This window comes from Pelmatolapia mariae, linkage group LG8, assembly GCF_036321145.2.
Source record: "Pelmatolapia mariae isolate MD_Pm_ZW linkage group LG8, Pm_UMD_F_2, whole genome shotgun sequence".
Taxonomy (NCBI): Eukaryota; Metazoa; Chordata; class Actinopteri; order Cichliformes; family Cichlidae; genus Pelmatolapia; species Pelmatolapia mariae.
The window spans coordinates 8,054,560-8,071,580 of NC_086234.1; the positions used below are offsets into that span (position 1 = coordinate 8,054,560).

Below are 17,021 nucleotides of genomic sequence, written 5' to 3' on the forward strand. Positions count from 1 at the left end.
AACTCTTTGCCCGGTGTGAAAGTTTTCCAAACTCTCAGCAGAGTCCCGCACACACGCCTCATTTCCATACCCAGGATCCCACGGCCGGACTCGCCCATGCTCCCACCTGATTGGCCCGCTTGTGTCAACATAAGCCTTGCATATTTATCTCCCTCGCGGCTATTGGCCGTTGCCGCCGTCATTCTCGCGCGCGTCTCTGTATAAGGTCTCGCGCTCACCCAGGAGCTCGAGCAAACCTGAGATGAGGCTAGCGCGGGGCTGTGCTGCGCCTGTCGCAACTCAACACTTTCCCCAAATTTAAGCACCCTTGTGATTATCGTTTCCTCCATGCCTTCTCATTCCTGGATACACCGATCCCTCCGCTTTTATTTAGGCTAGTTTATTTGTTTGTTTTATTTGTAGGGTTTATTTATTTTTAGTTTTTTTCATGAGCATGTGCTTAATTTTGCAAGGATTGCAAAGGTGCCACCGGGAGTGAGTTAGGCAATATGCGCCGCTGGGATATGGTTTTCAACCGAAAGGCTTATGGAATATAGCCTGATTTTCCACAACCTGTATGCCTTCTGGTCCAGCCCCGTGAAGAAGAAACTAATACTGCTCAGCATCATGTTTTTAATCTGGGTATACATGCTGTACTCCTGCGTGGGCTACTGTTCCACCATGCCAAGTTTGGTCGTGGAGAGTTACCGGGGCAAGGAGACTGGTTCTGCGGTGGGCAAGAGGACAGAGAGCAGCAGGACGGACCTGGTGTCCAGACTGCTGGCCAAACCGCAGCCCTGGGAGGATATAGAGAGTGACTATGAGGAGCCGTCCATCAGGACCGCTGCGTCCAGAGACCTGCTCAATAACGAGCTGGACTCTGACAGAGCCGAAGACTGGGACGAGATGCACGGGGAGCACCAAAGAGCCCCGGAGCCCAGCGCCATGTCCAGCTTCTCCAACGGCTCCGGGAGCAAGAAGCTGCCGCAGGCGATCATCATCGGGGTGAAGAAAGGAGGGACCCGGGCTCTGCTGGAGTTTCTCCGGGTCCATCCTGACATCAGAGCCGTGGGAGCGGAGCCTCACTTCTTCGACCGCAACTATGACAACGGGCTGGAGTGGTACAGGTAAAACTAATCACCGGGCGTTTGTTTATCTGGATGCAGGGCGAATACACTTTTCCGGGGGAAGAAACTGTACGAAAGAATTTGCAATGCAGTGCAGAACAGCGATGCTGAAATTTATTCAGTAAGCCAGACAAACAAGGGTCCGGACGGCTGTAGATTTTCTTTAAAGTGCCTCAGATTTAGAGGTTGCACACAATTTTTGTAAGCTTGTTAATTTTTCAATCCAACAGCATTTAAGCCATTTTTCTTTTTTAAACACAGCTTAATCTATTTACTCATAAATTGATTTATATGTCACTTATTTGGAGCCCATCAAAGCACACCAAATTCTAACAATTATCCAGCAGGTTTTGAGTTTATTTCACAACTTAAACCTTTAAATAAACACACAGGTTGTTACCTCCGCTTTGTTCTGTCTGTTTACGTCCTTTTGGATGTCGGCAGCACAGATTAGGCATTTTTAATTAACTGTTAATTTTGAGGATTAATGGCTTTCCGATTTTTTTCCTTTCCATCGCGTGCGTAATTTTGTTTTTGAAAGAATCGAAGAATTGAAAGCGCATTATGTAGCCGGATAGAGATTACGGTGAGATTGGCGTGTTTCTGCGATGTGCAGTGATCTCTGTTGGACACAGTGCAATATTGCACCTCCACGGGGATGCGTACTCATGCTTGTATGTCAGATTCAAACCTACTTTTCCCAGTTTCTTTGATTGAGTCGTGTTATTTTACGACTAAGGAGAGGTTTTAATTAAATTATTTCTCATTTATTACGTTTGTACGGGGTACAATCAGGTCCTGACCGACCTTTCTCTTTCGCTTATAATGAGCAAATACGGACAAATTTCAGACTACTCAGCTACAACGCCTCATGAAAAGAGTCTTGAAGCGCAATTCAAGCAAATCTGACCAACCTCACTGTGTTAAGACCCAGTTAAAAAAAGGTAAAGATCAGTTGATTTGTTAGATCAGGTTTGGAAAATTAAAAAATCTCAATATTATTACATGTTTGTCCCGTGGAATATTTTACCTAATAGTGTTTGTTGCTCTGAAAGGGGTTGAACTATTGTTATGTCAATGGGCTTAAATGCAAGAAAATGGCATGTAAAAGACAATGAAACGATTCTTTATAGAACAAAAGCCATTTAACATCTTCAGAGGTCCAGTCTGAGATTATCCTGGTCACTTAAGTGTTAATATGAGGAGCTGAGGGACTATTGAGCTTAATGACCATACTTGGCAGGTCACAGCACAGACAGACTTAAAAAATATATTCTAATACTAGTTTTACACATATTTTGTTTCGTTTTAGTTATATTTTACTTATCTTATTTTTTATCAGTGCTCAGTTATTTTTTGTAAGCTATTTTCAAAATGCAGGTAAAGTTCCAGCTGTTCATTTACCAATGGTCAACTGATTTTATTGATTTATTATCATTTACTAATTGATAAAACGACACCTACAGATACAATGTGAGAAATTACCAGTTATTGTTAACGTTATAATCACGCTTTCAAAAACATTTACCCAATGTGGTTAATTACCATCTTTATTTATTTATTTATTTTTTACAAGTTTTGTATGAATATTAAAAAAAAGCAAAGTTCATTAAAAGATTTTAAACTTTAAATTATGATCACGTCTTTGTGATTTGTTTTTCATGTGCTTGCTTTGATAGAAGCACTGATTTACTGCAGCCAGATTAACTGGTTTGGGAAGGTTGTTATTTAACTGACTTCCAGCAACTGCATGCCCAACTTTTCTTGTATGGGGAAATGTGGAAAAGTACAGTCAGCTTTTAGACCATGAAATTCAATACTTTTTCAAAACCATGTAAAGAAGTCAGGACTCTAGGTTTTGTGATAGAATTTTATTATTTGTTGATTATTTTGCATTGGAAACACAAGCTATTCGACAACACTGGAGCAGTGTACACTCCACATTATTTTTCTTTCTTTTCTTTTTTTGTGGTAAAGGCGTTTTATGCTTTAGAGGCACATCTAAACAGCGCTTATGTTAAACAAAAATCCATGAACTTTTTGTTCAAGTTCATTCAGATTGGTAACAGCAAAACCTGTTATGAAATACTTCTATTAAAGAACTGCAGTGAGGAGTGCACATTACAGTGAAACAGCTGGTGTAAGCAGTCCCTGTAGTGAAAAAAGGGTTTCTTTTTCGAGGGTGAGGATGGACAGAGAAGGGAAATTATACTTAATTCATTGCTGATCCCCCTCACTGTCCCATTAGAATAAAATACTGGAGATGATTTGGCAATTTGGGAGGGGAATACTGACATTTTCCAGACAGAAGCAAAATTGTGTGGCATTGAAATATTTTCTGTGGGAATGTGATCAGAGATCATGGTCATTTATGGAGACAGTTATGTGTGTGTGTTTGTGTCTGAGTTGTGTAACGTACCTCTCATTGTTTGTTGATTTGCACAATCTCCCTGTCATGCACTATTGTAACTAGCTTGCACCATCCTCGCCTCCCCCAATGGGCACGCATTTAGCCTTGGAATTCCACCAAGTAAATGCAGCCGCAGAGAGAGATAGAGAGAGCAGAAAAGACTCGGGGAGGCAGCGGGAAGAGAAGTTTCAAAATGAAAGGAAGTGGAGATAACAAGTCCTTTTGTGGATTTCTGATGTTCTTTGACAGTTTTTAGTTGTGCCAAAGACAAACACATGATTCATGCTTTTGACCGAGGGGTCCTTGTATCAGGAGGTACACATTTTCGCAGTGAGGTCATGCATGAACTAGCCCCGACGAACACACACGCACACACACACACAGAAAGAGTGACTCAGAATTAAGCAGGCCACTGTGACTGAATGTGAAGAGGAACGTTGGTTCTTTATTTTCTATTTGCACCTGTTCCCTGGAGTAGTGTAAGCGAAACCGGTGTTATCTGATAATAATTTTAAAAACATGTATGCCTCTCTATAACACACACAGTAATGGCGTAATTGCAATAAGGTAATTCATAAAATAAACAACTGTAATAGCTCCCAAAGAATAATCAGAGTTAAAACAGTGCAAGTGCTTTTTTTTTAATTAACCACTTTCATTTTTGTATGATTTTTCACAGACTGGTATGTAATAAAGATATTTAGCAAGCAAACGTTTGTAACTGTGTTTCACTTGATGGAATAAAACAATCAGAGAGAAGTGACAGGAACGATCATAAAAAATTGGAGCGATTTGGCTTTTTTGAGAGTTTATAGAAGTTTGTATTGAAGTTTTTAAGAAACTGTGAATAGCTTAAATCAGTTTTTCCCCCAGTTTGTATGATCTTGTATGTCATCTTGAAACATGCTTTAACTCATGCACATTAGCTGAAGGCCTCTCTCCTTTCACACCGACTTTGTTTTCTTCAACTCGCAGTATTTCATTTATTCCTAACTCTTGTTGACTACAGTCCTCATCTCGCCCTGTCAGTCTGTGGTGCATATTGCTCTCTTCATATCCCATTTAGCCGTATTTGCTATGAAGGGGCTTTGATATGTAATTACTGTGCTGTGGTTTTGCTGTCGTGTCGCGGGCTCTGGTCTTAGCTCACTGTCAGGGCCAGGCACTGTTGACGCTGTCGCTCCTCCCTCGGAGTGGCTTTAGCATTAAACGAGAAGCTGTACACATGTCGGGCAGGGTGCAGTAACATAGTTTACGGCCGTTTGGTGGTATGTGTCTTAGGTTTTCATATTGTGGTGTTAACTTGTGCTATTACTAAGCTCGTTTTAATTAGAAACTATCAGAGGCTGTCAGCTGTTTGTTCTCCGCATGAGAATTTTTAAAAAGGTTTGCTTTTGGTTGTGAGTTTAAAGAAGTGGTGTGTCAAAGTAAAGTAATATAACAGTTAGATCGCACACTTCATGTGATTTGCAATCAAAGGTGATTCCAGTTCTGTAGAGATTGTTCTGTCTGAATGGGTGCCTTCCCTGAGCAGGATGTCTCGCTGGTCAACCTTTGTATCGAGTCTGTGATAAAACACCGTGGAGGTAAACGGACTTAAAAAGCAGTGTCAGTAAAAGCTACTTACAGCACCACAAAAGGACAAGTGGAGCATTGTTGAAAATGGACCTTCCTTTAAAAAAAAGAAAAGAAACCAAGTTCCTCTATCAGACTTAGGATGCTTGCGGAAGTCTGCACTGTTTGAAAGCCGTTATTTATCTCTACCCCCACTGCTGGTTCTTGAGTTGGAGTCAGACTGCATCTCTTGACCATGTCAGAGACGGTTCTGGATGGGTGCACGTCCTTTATCTGCTCGCCACAGGGGAGCTCCTCTTTCCATGTAGGTGACCCATCCACTTTCTGTTGCCACTGACCTCACCCTTCTTTCTTCCTCTCAATGGCCAAAAGGGCCACCTGGTTCTATAGAGCATCATTTGACCAACAAAACATCGAAGGCTAATGTTTGCATACACGGGATGTTTTAAGGAAAGTCAGTGGGTACATGGAAGTGTTTTTCATTCAATGCATACAGCGTTATTGTAATAGGCTCAGCTGTGAAACCACAAATAATGTTCAGTTGATGTCACAGAAGACTGAAACTGTCAGACATCATAAACAAATGTCTCCATGGCCTGACTCCTCTGGGATAGCCAGTATTGATTGGTCAGGCTTGATTGGAGGTAATGTGTAGAGGTGGGTTAAGAGCCTTTGACTGAGGTCAGACCCACGTCTGCTTGCTGACGGGGTCTGTGTGTTGACCATCTGCGGAGCTACAGAAAGCTGCTGGAAGCTACAAGCCCCACAGGGGATCTTACAACGCTTCATAAACAATCGTACGACAGCAGAAAACCTACTGAGTTATGTACAGGAAGATTTAAAAAAAACATTATTTTTAAACTGTGTTTGATAAAAATCAAGTACTGAAAGTTTAAGTGGCTCTCATTTAGATGGAGCTGCAGTGAAGACAATGCCAGATTCATGATTAGATACTTTGGCCCTCTGATTGTTTCCTGATTCCTGGAACTCCACAGTTCCTCTGGGAATGAGCGCCCGGCCAGCCAACCGTACAGCTGACAGCAGGTTCACATCCTCTGCTCAAATCCTCAATAGCAGTGGCCAACGTGAAAACAAGCAGTTTGAAACTGTGCCTCCGTGTTGGCTAAACTTCCACCTTCAGTTCCCATATGGGTGGATTATCCGTCAGTGGCACCCTGTTTCTCATCGGTGCCTCCCAGTTCTTCCCCCAAACATCATCCTCAAATCTCTTCCTTCTTTTCCAGTTTTCCAGCTGTGCACTTGTGTTGCTGATGTGCAAGAATGGTGTCACATGTCATACTTGGTTTTTACAATTCTGGGTGGGGCTCACTGCAGGCCTCGCTGACCAGACGTGACCCACTACCAGAGGAGGCTTTGGTCAGTGTAGAGGGGCGAGGAAAGCCCTCTCCTCTTTGCCTAAGCTGGCGTAGCCCGGTCAAGAATACAGAGTGACCTTGGGGGAGGTGGAGAAGCAGGGAAAAAAGGCAGCTTTTATCCCCAAATTACAACCGGTTAATAGTGAAAGGGGAGACCTGTGGAGAAGGGAGTGGCAGCGCTGTGCCGTGGTGGTTTGCATCCCCCATCCTTCTCCTGTTGGTGTGCAGAGAACACTAGCCACACCAGTGAAGACAATATAGCTGCAACAGACAGCAACCTCCTGCTGAATCAGAGGATAAAAGAGGAGGCTGACAGGAAGTTGCTGTCAACATTCGACTCAAATGGATGATGCAAAGAATAAGAAGACAAAGCCATTCAAACAAACACAAATAAACCCACACAAACACATTTTTAAAAGACACATTTTGTGGCATTGTTTTTTTTGCAGTTCTATATAAAAGGAAGGTTGGATTGGGGGCTATGTTGGAGTGACTTAAGCATTGCAGTGCATGTAGTAACATCTGTGTAAGTCAGGACTGGCGCCGCTTTGTTAGATGTCAAACTCCTCTGGTTACACAATGCCAGCGTGCTATGCAAAATCACACACCGGGGCGGCATTACACTGGCTTGTGTCAATGTAAATAAACAATGGCATCATAAAAAGAGGCTTGAATGACATTGAGGTAAAATCTCTCTGTTTATAATGCCAGAGTAATTCAGGCCCACCAACAATAAAATGCAAAGAATTCAAATGAAGTGGTCTTGGAGCGAGGAGAAAGGAAGCTTATGATGGAGAAAGCAGTATACAAACCCTCCCTCTGTGCTACGTGTGAATTAGACCCTTTTTAACGAGGTGATAATTTGGATGTTGTTTTACATGTCAGAACAGAACCAGACATCCTCCCTCCAGAGTTAATGGTCAGTCATTGCTGCTAAATAAACACTTTCTGGCACATTAAAAAGGTTCCCCTGGAGGCTGCTGGAGACAGACACCCGTATACCATTTTGTTAATTATTTACTGTTACTCTTCTAAAGGTAGGTTAATCAGGTGAGTCTTATGTCCTTTCCAAAGGAAAAGAAAAGTAGTTTAGGAGTGGGAGGAACGGAAAAAAAACTGATGACAGTAGACCTTTACAGCTTCACTTGTCCCAGGTATTAAGTCCCAGAGGTAGCCATTAGGGTGTTGGAGAGCGAGCCTGCCTGTGGGAGAAAGGAGGACACGCTTTCTCTCTTACACTCACACACACACACACACACATACATACAACACACATAGAAAAAGAACGCAAGGAAGGTCTCCCGAGGTTTCCATTAGCCTGGCAGTAAAAGAGCAGAGCTCATTAGAAACCTCGAGCTGTCTCCCTCCACCTTGGCTGCTCGACACTAGTCACTCTCTCCATTTAGATGTACTCCCAGTGCTGTTGGGCTCTCTCGTAAGAGCTGTAAGAACACTTCAGCTCACCTCTAAGACAACCTGGCCAAACTCTACTCAATGCCAATTATTTTTCCAGCACGTGCAGTTTTTCTCTTCCTTGTTTAACTGATCTCAAGCTAAAAACTGCACTCAGTTACTTTGGAAGCAAAAACTACTCCACCACTATCTGTAAGTTATATTAATATTACTGTAGAGGTTATGTGCTAATTTAACACCAAAACACTCCAACAGGAAGCCAGATGTTAAGATCTTAGTGATGTTTATTTATGAAAGGTGGACTACATTTTATTTGCTGAAAAAAAGATGAAAAGCCTCATGATTTCTATCTTTGTGTGAAGAGTGCCATCGAAATAAGACTAAAGATAGTTTCCAAATTGGAAAATTTAGAGCATTCTGTGTTTTGGCATGTCTGTTAAATTATGGATGTGCGCTGGCATTTGGAAGCCAGAAATACATCAAAGTGAGCTTATCACGAATGTGTTTAATCGCAACATTCTTTTTTTCCTCTTAAATACTGCAAAATTATTAATTGCATGGCTATTTTTAGACACTGGCAGCACTGGAAGCACTTGCAGAATTCAGGAAGGTGACTTGATTTTTTAGATACATGTTTATTTACATGTATCTAAAACCATGGTATTTCTTTAACCCTAGCAAAGCATAAAACATAACCACCAGTTGGAATCTGGATGGAAACCCTGCTCTTTTTTGTATTGAGAGCTCTGTTTGCTCACCTCCTTAGCGAAAAATGCCTCTGAATGGAATTTATAGCAAACAATGCAGCAAAACATAACTTAGTTCTATAATGCAGAAGACAGAGTTATTGCTTGGAGATGTTATTGCATATTTATATAAAAAAATCTATGCTTCAGACCAAGGAAAAGAGAGAGATTAAAGGATAAAAACTGCTTCTGCCACTGTTTCCATCTCGGAAAGGAGTAGGTTAATTGTCATGCTATCCCTACTCAGTATAGCTAATTATATGTTTGCTTGGGAGGCAGGCTGTCTTTAGGAATTTGTAAACCATTAACCTGCAGCAACAGCTGCAGTGTGAGTAATAGAAGCAAAATGATAGAGCCCAAACACACGCAGAGATGGTTTTGGGCTCGGTGAGTGACATACAGTAGAGAGGAAATCCCCTCTTTCTTGCACACACACTTTGTAGTTCACCTGTCTTCAAAAAGGTGTGCAGGCAGTTACGGATGACAGCCAATTCAAACAGGATGCAAAGTAGCTTGCTCGCTCCCTCTGTCTCTCTGTGTGTGACTGCGTGTGCGCCTAGGGAGTGGGGGTGGTGGCATGTAAGTTCTTCTTGAGTCTGTTTCATCTTTTATTCATCTCTGCTGTAGCTAGATCAAGGAGTCATGTGCCTCTTGGTGCATGTCAAGCGTCAGGAAAGCAGTCAGAATGGCTGATTCTGACTGCACACCCACACATCAACACCCAGATATGCTTAGACACACATAGAGTACGCAAACACTTGCTCCTATACACAAACCGAGTCTTCACCTGCAGCTCCCCGTTGTTGTTTGCCCCGTTGTTTTTTCTTTCACGGTTCATCGGTTTATTTCATCCCAGCTGTCATCCAGTCGCACCCTGATACTGATGGAGTGGTGGAATGCGTGGCTAGCTCCGGGGTAACACCTTCAGCAAACACCCCAAGCAAACACATTGATTAAAGAGGATTACTAGTGCTAAACAAATTTTGTCTAGCACCACAAAGTGGAGGCTTTCACAGCGTGTCCGTCTGATGGCTGACGCACACGCAGCGAGTAGCTTGATCGCTGTGGCGGTGTCAGGTGAATCATCTCGTATCACATGTCAAACAAAGTGATGAGATGTAGTCTTAAGTGATGCTCAGATGATGGGATCTTTCACTTCTTTAAGGTTGGCCAATTAAAGCTTTTTACTTTTTTTCTTCCTGGCCGATGCTTTTAAAAGCCTGAAGGAGGAAAAATAGGACAGCACTTGTGAAGAGTTGCCCATTCAAAGCGGGAGGAGTTACTGCTACTTTCTTCTCTCCGCCATGCCTTTCACCAACTCCTCTGTTTTATTTATGCCACATGGTGGGCTCCCTCGCTTCGCTGCAGGGTTATTAACACTCAGTAATTCTAGGCAGCCGCCTATGGCCACAGGCCGGTGTGGTTCCAGGCCTGAATAATCCCTGCGGCTCCACACATTCCAGTGTTGTTTTCCGAAGGTGCCAAATAGCAACAAATGCACTTGAAAACAGATTTTCCGAGTAGGAAAACTTATAGTTAGTTTTAAAATTGAATAATTTGTGCTTGTCACGCCTCTGCAGCGCTACCCATCATAAGGTAACCACGACAGCATCAGAGAAGAATGTCTCAACCTCACTTAAGTATTTTCAGGACATTACAGAGGGGGGTAAACATGAAGCCCATGGCATTATATGTGGTGGTTTGTTCTCTATTTATTTATTCTGCTTTACTAGTGTCTGATGTTGCCTCCAAAACCGGGCTGGGTATGAGCCCAAACCAGTGTGCATGGTCTGCAAACCGCAAGGCCTGATTCCCCTTCTTCCCCACTTTCTGTCTTTCCCTCTCTTGTCGATTCACATTGTCTCTGTCATTCATGCTCCCACTCCTACACACTGTTTTACACACACATTCCTTCTGTAAGAGGCGCTAAAATGAAGAGAAAAAAAAAAGCTCCACATCAGTGAAGTGCAACTCCCTGACTTCAGCTTAAAATGATGGATGGACGGGTTGCGACGGTTGGGTTAACTGTTTTGTTTACTTGGAGGGTCAGGATATTCCCAGGCTGCTTTGACATAGCGCAATGTCTTGATGGAGTTCAGGGCCGAGGAGTTACATTTATCAACCAAATCAGGACTTCAAGCCCAGAATTTCTGTGTCAAAGTGTCACAGAGCTCTGACCAGTTTGTCCTCTGCAATCTGTGCTGCTCTGAGAAAGATTAAAATGCTAGTGTCTTAATTACACCCTGACCTTTTAGACCCAGCTGTGGAATCTTTGGCTATTTCCTTTTTGTCCTTCCTTCTGTTCTTGATAAGACCTTGTTAGCAGAAATGCTGTGATAAATGTTCTAGGTATGACAGTGAGTCAAGACCATGGGTACTATTGTTGGTGAGACGGTGGGACTTTCTAAACAGAATCGCTTTTTAGTAGAGGAACAGAGATAGGGGTGGAAAGTGGTCTGCAGTAACTCCATTAATACTGACAGGCACTCTTGACAACAGCATTCCCAGCAATTCGGAGGAGGAATTTTGCTTTCAAGCAGCACTCCTCCTTTTAGCTGCAAGATATGCCCCATCCCATGCAGGGTCCTGCTCTCAAGGTCTGAGTGTGTGATACTAGGCTAGCCTGCATTATTAATCCCTTTAGCAGACAGAAGATTTGGAGGGGCTTCCACTCAGCCACCTTCTCTTTACAGTGAAACCATTATGCACTGAAGCCAGGCTGTTAATTTGAGGCTGTAGCATGACTTTGGTGCCTTTTTATGTACTAATTTGCAAGCATGTGTGAAATGTACATGCACATATGGAGACTTACTCAATAGTATGGCCAAAGGAATGTATATTTTTTGGGGTTCCCAAAGACATATCACCATCAAACTGTAAGATAAAGATGCACACAGACACCTTTCAGCCTATACTCCTGCAAGATCTCATCTTTAAGCAGGGGTGTCTGGCTCTTCTCAGCCAGGAAATGAGCTGTCAAAAAGCTCTAAGTGGCCACATACTAACACCTGGACTCCTCTTCGAGTGCTTGAAAGAGAGACCAGATGAAGCTTCTGCGACTCCATTCAGAGCACTCCTCCCTCTCTGCATTGGAGTGGCCATAAACCATCTTCTTTATTCTTTTAATTTACAGCCAAAGCCATGCTCTGTGGTAAATATAATGTCAGACTCCAGGCATGGTGGAGTGTATTTCAAAATGTCTGACTTCTGTATGTACTTAAATGCTACTTTGAAAATGTTTTGTGAACCAGCAGGGCCGTGCATGCTTGCCTCCCTCAGTAGCATCTGTGGTGCGCGTGTCGTGTAAACATGTTGCTTACTGCTGTTTCATAGCATGCAGGCTACTATGAACAAAACCCTCATCCATGAATTCTTTCATATGCGTTCGTGATGCACATGTAATGTCCTGCATTTCCAAATCAGGCTCAAATGCTTGTTGTCTCCAGGGTTGAAAAGATGGAAATAGGAACACTTTGGACTGTGAACGAACAAATGGCTTTCGAGATCCTTATCATCAAGTAAGGAATAAAGATGTGTCTTTGTATTTCCTGAAAATGCTTGTACGTTCAGCGCATTGGTTCATGAGAGGGTCTCGGAAGGAGGCCCTTGGAAAAGAAAGGGAGCCTTTCAGTACCTCTTCCCTCATTTCCTCCCTCTCCTGCTTTCCACTCGTGAAGTGTCACTTTGCTATCGGACTTCAAGGCCTGATTGCCAAGGGTCGAGTGAACCTTCTTAGATCACTGGAAAAGAGACCGGAGTGAATGCAAAGAAAACTCAGCACAAAGTTAAGTGCTTGATTTCTCTGAAGTGCCCGATTTGTTTGATTTTCTTACACTGGTGTATTCTGACAGGTTAACTGAGCCTGTACATAAACATGCTTAGAGCACTGTACAGTGTATACTGTTGTTGTGGGTGTTGTTACCTCCCATGAGATGGTAATACTCACTCCAGGGTATTCAAGCCATAGAAAGCAGAGTGCATTAGCTTTAAATGCCCACGCGAGTAAAGCCACACCCTCCCTTTTTATGGTCGATACAGAATGCCCTCCGATTTGTCTGTATTCAAATAAACAAACCCTAATTTGAGATTCAAATGCTTTCAACATCCAGACATGTGAGATAATTGAAAACCTTTTGTATCAAATATAAAATCGACAGACGCACGCCAAATAGCTTTTTTCCTTTTGTCTATGAGCAAACCAGTCATTTTGTCAGGGATGCTGTGACACAGACAGCTCAGTGGCAGCCCGTTATCATTGAATCAAATGTGACAGGAGGGAGGCAGAAACATCAGATCGAAATAACCCTCATTCTGAGCTCCGATGGGATGAGGGCTCTTTAAAACGCAGGCCAAAGGGCCGCTCCGCTGGCCCTTCTTTGATGCTGTCATGTGACAGCGGCTTCTGCTTTCTGTCTTATCACTGTTTTTGGCTTACCTGTCAACTTGGAATTATTCTTAATGGAAAACGATGTCCACACACACACACACACATAAGTATATATATGTATATAACAATTTCAAAGTGCCACCAAGCAAAGAATCCTTTGTGATATACTATATGAGGTCCAATAAGTTATTTGGAGTGTTATTGTTTCCTATAAAAGACAAGAGTTGCTGTTATCTAAAGGGGACAGGGTGATGTTTGCAGGGCAATTTTGGCACACGTTTCACTTAAGAGCTCTCCAAACAGCTTCTCTTGAGGTTGAGAAGGATGGCGAAGTGCTCCACTCAGGCCCCAGTAAGCACCCACCCTCCACTTTCTGCCCCCTCTCTACCCTGCCCCCATCCCCGCCCCTGTGCCCTGACCACTGCCCTGCTCACCCCTCCGCTCAGGGACAAAGGCTCACTTTCAAAGAAAAGGAGGAAAAAAGAGGAGCCTGGTGTCACAGAATTGCCTGTTTGCTGACGGAATCTTTAAAAGCAGCACCTCATAAATCAAAAGAGAGCATAATAGGCATTGTTTTTCCAAGAGCTACTTGTCCCACTTAAATTCCCCTCCTTTTCTCTCTTTTCTCCTTTCCTGCCTTTTTTCCCCCCGGCTTCTTTGGCAGAGAGAGTGGGCAAAGTCTGAGTTGGAGATTTTTTATTAGGGGGGCCCTCTTCTTGTGGATTTGGCGCCTTTTAGGGGTTTCCTCGCCACTTTCTGACCATCCCCTAGTTTTATGCTCCTTCAACCCCCAACACTTGATTTTTTTTAGGATTCCCTGAGCTTGGATCAGCATAATCTATCACTATGCACATTGTAACTCAGGCCTCCTCCCTATCTCCATGCCACATTGTCGTGTTGAAATCGGATTAGCTCGGGAGCCATTTGCCTCTTCTGTTTGGCTCTGAACTCTTTTTGTATGTTAGCACAAGGAATGACAAAAAGCTTGCAGGCAGTATCACCATTGTGCATCGAGAGAATGAAGAATGGCATTCAGTTTGACTCAAGCATGTTTGGTTTATACTCCTTGAGGAGATTCAAGAGGTGCTTTTCAAAAACGTAGCGTGTGCTCATGTGCTGTTTGCATTTATACATCCAGAAATGGCTTGCTGGCATGCACGTTCTAATTTCAACAGGCTATTAATGTTTGGAAATAAGCTCGCTTTTCCCTCTCGTTTGCTCTGTTCACTCTACTGATGTGTCAGCAATCAAGACGATATCATCATAATTAGATCACAAGCACTGCATTAAGATTACACAAATGCCAACATTTCCATGAGACATTTTAGTGATTACCTAACATTACCCTGGCTATTTTATTTTTTTACTTTTCCCTCCCCACTTTTCAACCTCGTGCGCACTGATATGTGCATTGACGACAGAGAACTGATGTTACATGAATTAACCACGAGCTAAATGGACATGAACTAGATTCCAGCCTTTAGAGTATATTCCTGAGGAGCAGATGGAGGTCTGGGGAAGAATCAAGCATTACAAATATCTAAATGTACAGAATGTGTTCAGCCTTTGTCACCTGTAAACATTTTGTGTAGGATTACAAAGTGTTTGAATGGGATCTGCTACCATAGTACTGTCTACACAATGGGCTATTAGTGTTCTGGCCTTAACAACAAAGGCGAGCTTCAGGCTACAACAGCCTAACAGGAACCTTATCTGTGAGAGTGTTTTCCCTGATAGATCAATGCCCTCAGTTATCTCTCCCTTCCTTTGAATGATTTCAACTGCTTTTTCTTCATTCTTTGTTGGGATTTTTTATGTCTTGAATTTCAGCTGATTTTGAGTGTGTGTGTTTGTGTGTGTGTGTGTGTGTGTGTGTGTGTGTGTGTGTGTGTGTGTGTGTGTGTGTGTGTGTGTGTATAACAGTCCTTTGAATCCTTTCCATCCAGTAAAAAACAAACATATTTGATCTCATGTACATTACACAGGCTACTTTTTCTCCTGGTCTGGGGGCCAAACAGGGAAAAGCGATCCAAATCCCAATGTCAGTCAAACCGCTCTTATCGCCTCCGCCATAATCTAGACTCTGAGTTTGGCCACTACTTCTGAAATCTGATGCGGAGAGAGCGGAGTGCGTTCACTTTTCCTTCAAAACCAGTTGTTCCCATGTACCTCTTGATTATATGTCTGCATGTAACATATATGTTTAAAGCCCATTTGCCAGTTTTCGCACAAAACCAAAGCCATTCTTGTAAAAAAAAAACCTTTCTGAAACAAGCATCATCATCTTTCAGTGGTGCTGCATTTACTGGGGGTCCAGTAGGGTGGTAGAGAACCATGGCCATCTATACCTGAATCAGCAAGGCAAATTTTTTGTGCCCGTTTGCTCCATTGGGCATATCAAGGGATTTTGATTAAATGTGACCACTTTGAAACATTATATCCAGCAGTGAGGTTTGGGGAAAGGCAACTCAGGGAAGACACATCAGATAATGGAATCTGCACATGCTGTGAGTTAATTTGGAAAGAAAATACACTGTAAGGCTCATCAGAATTATTCACAATGAAATGAAATGAAATCTTGCCCCATCTAGGTGATCTAGGTGTTGCATTTGTCTTCTCATCCATGCAAGTCTGTGCAAGGCTTAGAAAACCTAATATGGTTAACGAGAGGATTGGTCACGTTTAGAAATTCCTCTAGTTGTTTGATTCTGGAGTAAATAAAGGTTTTCTGTTTTTTCTCAAAAGTGAGATATCTCATGAGTGAGTGAGCCTGTTGATGTTGGAGAGCTGCCTGCACTAATAGGTTTTCAAGCCCTATAATAAGGCTTTACAGGCTTAGTGAGTCATTGATTGCAGAGCACAGTACACTCCATCAACTTGATTACATTATGCAAGAACTTACTGCATCTTACCCTTCTCCTAACCTTCTTTTTGGGCCTGCTTTCTTTTTTTTCTGCAGGGAGTTGATGCCCAAGACCCTGGAGGGCCAAATCACAATGGAGAAAACTCCCAGCTACTTTGTGACCAGGGAAGCTCCTGCCCGAATCTCCGCCATGTCCCGGGACACCAAGCTGATCGTCGTAGTGAGGGACCCTGTCACTAGAGCTATCTCCGACTACACACAGACACTGTCTAAGAAGCCTGACATTCCCTCGTTTGAGAGCCTCACCTTTAAAAACAGGACTACAGGGCTCATTGACACGTCATGGAGCGCCATCCAGATTGGCATCTACGCCAAGCACCTGGACAACTGGCTGCAGTACTTCCCCATGGAGCAGATCCTGTTTGTGAGCGGCGAGCGTTTGATCAGCGACCCAGCTGGAGAGCTGGGCCGTGTGCAAGACTTTCTCGGGCTCAAGAGGATCATCACAGACAAACATTTTTATTTCAACCAGACCAAGGGATTCCCGTGCCTGAAGAAAGCAGAAGGCAGCAGCAAGCCCCACTGCCTTGGAAAAACCAAAGGGCGAACCCATCCAAACATTAACCCTGAGGTGGTGCAGAGACTACGAGACTTCTACAGACCCTTCAACATGAAGTTCTACCAGATGACAGGACATAACTTTGGCTGGGATTGATGTGAAAATGACTTTTTTTTTTGGTTTAATTTGTTGAGAAGTTGTCTTTTTTCCTCTGTAATTCAAAGGCAAGATGTGGAGATATTGCTATATATATGTAAAATGTACAGAAAATCTATTTTATAATAATTTATTTTTATTTCTAAGCAATTAATTCACTAAGCTGCCTAACCATATTTGTACATAACATCTGACCCACATGTTGTTTTTAACATTCCTCATTTGTATTTTGAATTCTCATGCTCCTCGCTTGTGGTCCTGTAAACTCAGTGGATTTACTGGTGCTTCATAATGCAGATAATCAGCGAAGATTGAAGCAGAAACTAGGGCGGAAAGTGTAGAGGCACCATATTACGGGTACAGAGTGCTCACGGAGAAGTGGAGAATCTTCATGTATACTTACATCACACACTTTACCTTCATCCTCTTC

The 17,021-nt window shown here is 42.9% G+C and overlaps 1 protein-coding gene across 1 annotated transcript; it reads left to right on the top strand.

Moving 5' to 3' along the window:
* Positions 1-253: 253 nt before the first annotated feature.
* hs3st3b1b (heparan sulfate (glucosamine) 3-O-sulfotransferase 3B1b) lies at positions 254-16,784 on the top strand. Its single transcript, XM_063481938.1, has 2 exons — positions 254-1,106; positions 15,973-16,784. The coding sequence occupies exons 1-2, from the start codon at positions 526-528 to the stop codon at positions 16,589-16,591; spliced, it is 1,200 nt and encodes a 399-aa protein (XP_063338008.1). The 5' UTR covers positions 254-525; the 3' UTR covers positions 16,592-16,784.
* Positions 16,785-17,021: the final 237 nt, after the last annotated feature.

Bases quoted from the DNA above. Each gene is read 5' to 3' on its own strand.
- hs3st3b1b (XM_063481938.1), top strand. From the start codon at position 526: ATGGAATATAGCCTGATTTTCCACAACCTGTATGCCTTCTGGTCCAGC. The intron at 1,107-15,972 runs GTAAAACTAATC...TTTTTTCTGCAG, and splicing joins AACGGGCTGGAGTGGTACAG to GGAGTTGATGCCCAAGACCC.